General features: G+C 40.5%; 1 protein-coding gene across 3 annotated transcripts in view; it reads left to right on the top strand.

Moving 5' to 3' along the window:
* Nucleotides 1–5,524, top strand: part of GTF2F2 (general transcription factor IIF, polypeptide 2, 30kDa) — a 180,797-nt gene that overhangs the window by 17,154 nt on the left and 158,119 nt on the right. For all 3 annotated transcript variants that reach the window (XM_011940103.1, XM_011940095.1, XM_011940087.1), the window contains exon 2: nt 277–350. In XM_011940103.1, coding sequence (XP_011795493.1) covers nt 277–350 — 74 coding nt within the window. The remainder of the gene's footprint in view (nt 1–276; nt 351–5,524) is intronic.

Genomic DNA, 5,524 nt, shown 5'->3' with positions numbered 1-5,524 from the left:
GACGGGTAGCCAGGATGGTCTCAATCTCCTGACCTTGTGATCCGCCCGCCTCGGCCTCCCAAAGTGCTGGGATTACAGGCGTGAGCCACCGCGCCCGGCACTAAAATCATTTTTTACGTGTCTTCGTATTTCATGTAGTATAAAACATGCAGTGATAACTTGATAATGATCCCTTATTAGAGGCAGAAAATAAAAATAGAAGCAGTATATCGTTTTATGTTTGAAAAGATCTGTTATCATCTAAAATAGTCTTATTAGTGTTTTACTTTGTTTTAGGTTCCCAAATATTTGTCACAGCAATGGGCTAAAGCCCCTGGAAGAGGTGAAGTTGGAAAACTGCGGATTGCCAAGTAAGTTATTTAGATATTCTTGACATTTTGAAAAGCTATTTTTGAAATTTTTATAAATGCTTTTAAATGTGATTATAATTTCTGATCAGAGAATTTACTTGGAAAATGACAAGTAATGAACATGTCAAGGCTTGTCAGGAGATGGTTAGGTACCCTGTAAGGAGACATCCGTGCAATACACACATCCCCACAACCACACTCTAGTGACAGGTGGTATAAATATAATATCAAGTTTATTGGTTTACTTTAATGGCGGTGAAGCAGCAGAGTATGTAGTTCTTTCACCCCTCCAACCTGTCTGCCTCCATGAGCAGGTGTGCTTGGGTTGGGTATAACTGGATGCACCAGGGAAAGTGCTTGCAGTAGGACTTTGCCACTGTACTACTGGGCCTACTTATAGGTGCTTTGGAAGTGGGTAGGGAGTATGTAGAAAACAGTGTAACGACATAGTTTTCTGGTTGAGGAAATAGCCCTGTTAGAAAGGAAAGCCTCCAAAGCTCAGCTAGTGTCAGCTGGAGGCCTTGTGTTCTATTCTTTCCATCCATTCATTCTTAACCAACTCCAGTCAGATTCCTATGCCCATGATTCCATTGAAACAGCTCTTGTCTGTTACTGGTATCTTCCTCTTTATCAGTTAGTTTTTGCTTCATAACAAACCATCCCAAAACTTAGTGGTTTAGAACAAAAGCCATTTTATTTACTCATAATTCTGTGGATCAATTCTGGTTGGGGCTGGCCTGGGTGGCCTTCCTGGCGAGAGTGACCTCACTTGTGTGTGGTGGTTGATTTGACATCAGCAGGGGCACCGACTGTTTATTTCACCTCTAGCAAGCTCATTCACATGATGGTGAAAGAGTTCTAGTAGCAAAAGAGAAACGAAGCCCCAGTGCACAAGCACTTTGAAAGCCTGTGCTTGTGTCACGTTTGCTTAAAGTCCTTTTGACCAAAGCAACTCACACGGCCAAGCCAGATTCAGTTGTGGGAAAACAAGACTCCACCTGTTGATGGAAGCTGCTGCAAGAAAAATTTGTGTTCCTTATGTATTTATTTCAAAATATGGAATACTTCTGAATTCGCATGTCATCCTTGTGTAGGGGCCATGCTCATCCTCTCTGTATTGTTCCAGTTTTAGTATATGCTGCTGAGGCGAGCACGTGTTCCTTTTCTATAGTCTGCCACATCCACATTCCTAAATCCAAGAGTCAACTAGCAGCTCTCTTACTTGAACTTCAGTGGAATTTGACATAGTTGATCACTTTTTTCCTGAAACTTTTTTTTCCCACTTTACTCTAGTACACATCTCTTCTCCTCTCCCCTCATTGGCTGTTCCTTCTTAGTTTCTTGCTAAGCCCGTTCTCATCTTCTGTCTCTAAATGTTGTGTGACCCCAGGACTCAGTCCTTAGTTCTTTCCTTTTCTCTCTTTTCACTTCCTGGGTGGTCTCATTTGGTCTCATGGCTTTAAGTACCAGGTGATATTTAAATATATAGTTCAAGATGCTTCTGCCCTCCCTGGAGGCACCATGCTCAGGAAGGTCCTGATTTTCGTTGTGTTCCGTGCCCTGGCTGTGACTTTCTCCACACTACTCCCAGAATCAACCACTGACCTACTAGAATTGACCACTGATCTAGAGTTAACCGCAGACCAAGATTTAACCGTTAACCTAGACTTGACCACGGACTTAGAGCCAACCACAGAACACACAGGCTTTGGAATTCTCTACTGATGTGGAGTCAGCCAACTCTAGCTTTGTGGAAGAAGCTGCTGAGGCCATAGCCGATTATAATCCATTTCAGAGAGCTTGTGAGTGACAATTATGGCATGAGTGAAGATTAGTATTATTATTATTTCGAGACAGTGTCTCACTCTGTCGCCCAGGCTGGAGTGCAGTGGCATGATCTCGGCTCACTGCGTCCTCCACCTCCTGGGTTCAAGTGTTTCTCCTGCCTCAGTCTCCTGAGTAGCTGGGATTACAGATGTGCACCACCATACCTGGCTAATTTTTGTATTTTTAGTAGAGACGGGGTTTCACCGTGTTGGCCAGGCTGGTCTCGAACTCCTGACCTCAAGTGAGCCGCCCACTTTGGCCTCCTAAAGTGCTGGGATTACAGGCGGGAGCCACTGCGCCTGGCCACGAGTGAAGATTATTATGAATGCTGTTTATTCCAAAGAGCCCATGATTAGAGTGACAGACAAGCTTAGCAGATTCACAGGAAGCAATGAGTCCATCTCAGCACATGTTTAAATGAAGCAAATTTTTCGTTAGCTGTGACTATCACTCTGTTATCCACTACTTTCTAAGAAGATTCTGAGCTTTAAGACAAGCCTGTCACTCCGCTATAGGAGATTGCATAATGGTAGGAAAGCTAGTGAAATGTAGGATGTACCTAGCTGAGGAGAAACAGCAAGACGTCGATCCTGGGTTGGGTGATGCGAATTGTGCATGGATGGGACAGGGGCATTTCTCAATAAATGTTCATTTCAACTGAAAATAAGTAAAATTCAAAAAATATATTTACACACCTCTCTGTCTCTCCACATTCATGATTTTGACTGTATCATTGATGTTTGGACTCTGTCCTTGGATGTTGCAGAAGCATCTCAAACTTAATAATGCTGTTCTTCTGTTTTTTCTCTCTGGAACACTCTCCCTTTAGGTAATCCCCATGGCTTACTCCCACATTTCTTTTTGGTCTCTGTTCACAATTTGAGCTCATTGAAATTTTCTGGCCCCCATATGTAAAATAGCATCCTGTAGGCTCTACCTCCATTACCCTCTTATTAGTCACCATTCTTTTGTGTTGTTGTTATTTATTCTCCTTCTATACCCATCTGACATACCGTATATATTTGTTTGTGTGTTATTTGTATCACCTACTAAAGTATAAACTCTACCAGGTCAGGATTTTTGTCTTGATGATTACTATATCTCCATTGTCTAGAACAGTGCTTAGCATAGTAGACACTGTGTTCTAAAGTTAGGTGGGGACAAGTACAGTCGTCCCTTAGTACCTGCAGGAGATTGGTATCTGGCATGCCCCATCCCCTATACCAAAATCTACCATGCTCAAGTCCTTTATATAAAATGGCACAGTATTTACGTATAACCTACACACATCCTTCTGTGTACTTTAAAGCATCTCTAGACTACTTATAACTAATACAGTGTAAAAACTGTGTAAATAGTTGTTACTATTTTGTTTTCTCTCTTTTTTTGAAACAGGGTCTCACTCTGTTGCCCAGGAATACAGGCAAGCACTGCAACGCCCAGCTAATTTCCCCCCCCCCCGCCCCCGTACAGACAGGGTCTCCCTGTGTTGCCTAGGTTGGTCTCAAACTCCTGGGCTTAAGGGATCCTCCCTCCTCAGCCCCCAGAGTGTGGGCATTGCAGGTGTGAACCACCATGCCCAGCCGATTTTTAAAATATTTTCAGTTTGCAGTTGGTTGACTCCACGAATATTGAACACTCAGATATAGGGGGCCAACTGTAGTATCTCATTTTCTCAAGGAATGATTGAGTATACGTTCATAGTGGAGTCAGGCTTGTATTCTGGCCTTTTATTGGTCAGAAAACTCCAGCAGGCCCTAGTTGTAGCTCAATCATTTACTGTAAGTGAGACTTTGTATAAGTCACTGAATCTTCTGACTTTAGATTTCTTATCCTAAAAGTTGCCTTTTTGCAGGGCTTTTATATTAATAATCCATTGAGATAATATGGAAATAGTTATTATTTATTTGTATATTTAAGTTTATAAGATGAATGTATTCCTGGAAAGTTGTAGATGTATCATGTTTTTTAGAGTTGTTATACTTTTATTGAAAGAGAAAAATAATATTGAAATCTACGGGTTTTTTTTTTCCCTCAATGTGAAGTTCTTTTTAATGTGCAAACTGTTAGCTACTGTTCTGTAATGAACTTCACAGTTTTTCATGTTAGGTTTTACTGAAATGGGAGCCACAACCAAGATAAAATCTCAAGAATGTATGTCACTGAAGAAAGGCAGGCTAAAGGAGAAAGTACTTAGATGATGAACCTCATGGTATTGTGGAATGCCTTCACTATAGAGCTCAAGACCTGGCTTCTAGTCCTAAATGGCTGTTGATAGTTGTTTGGCTTTGGGTCTTACACTTCTTGTTTGTGAAATGTGGATAATAATGCCTTCCCGACCCATAGGATGTTTATAAAACAAATTAAATAGCTTAGCATTTGTTAAAATATTTGTAAACTCAAATGTTCTTCTTCCATGTAATATTCATGTCCCACCATGAATATTAAATTCCTGAAAACCTTTATGTAAAGAAAATACTGGATTGAGAAATATAATATCTCTTTTTGGGAGGAGGGGGAAAAGATTACAGGAAAAAAGAGTAAAAGGAAACAAGGCTGAGAGAAACCCATGTAAATCTCAAGTACCACTTTGATCACTAAAGTAAAATATTACAGATAGCATGCTAAATAAGCAATAATGGGCATGCTGCAATTTTTCCTTATCAATCTTTGCTTGGTAGAAAATCTCAAGGTCTTTTTCTTTCTTAGTTTAAAGCAGATGGTCCGCATAGTTGCATCTAATTCACATAGGGTGGCTAAACCTCCGGGTTTGCCTGGAACCCTCCCAGTTTATGTGTTTCCCTATGCAATTATTAATAATGCCCCCCTTTCCACTCTCCAGGATGTCCTGGTTTTGATAATATAGTCCTAAATGTTAGCAGATGTGTGTGTAGGGGTAGGGGTGAGGACGGTGGGTGGTTGTTCTATGCATTACCAGGCTGATTTATGAGCTGGCATTGTTTGATTCCTCTAGGGATCCAACCAAAGTTCCTTAGAAATACTGTGTGTGTTTTAGTGTATAAGTAATACTTCCTTGTTTTTCTCCTTTTAAATTTTTACAAAATGAAAAGGTCTCTGTTTTCCCCATTCACATGCGTCAGAGGTGGCCATGGGTAACTGCTTGGTATGTAACCCTCCAGATTACTCTCCATACAAATCATTTTGGGTGTTTAATACAGACAAAGTTTTAAAACATTGTTATGTTTTAAATCCACTAACCAGAGCAAAGTATTTTTCTAACCCCTTTAGGCTTAGTTTTGCTAACTTCAGAACATAGCGCAAAAGTCTGATTTTGCTTTCTTTGTTGTTCTCTCTTCTATGTAGTTCTTTTTTTTTTTTTTTTTTTT

This window comes from Colobus angolensis, unplaced genomic scaffold (genome assembly GCF_000951035.1).
Source record: "Colobus angolensis palliatus isolate OR3802 unplaced genomic scaffold, Cang.pa_1.0 Scaffold101, whole genome shotgun sequence".
In the NCBI taxonomy this organism is placed as follows: domain Eukaryota; kingdom Metazoa; phylum Chordata; class Mammalia; order Primates; family Cercopithecidae; genus Colobus; species Colobus angolensis.
This window is presented reverse-complemented; position numbering and strand designations above follow the sequence as displayed.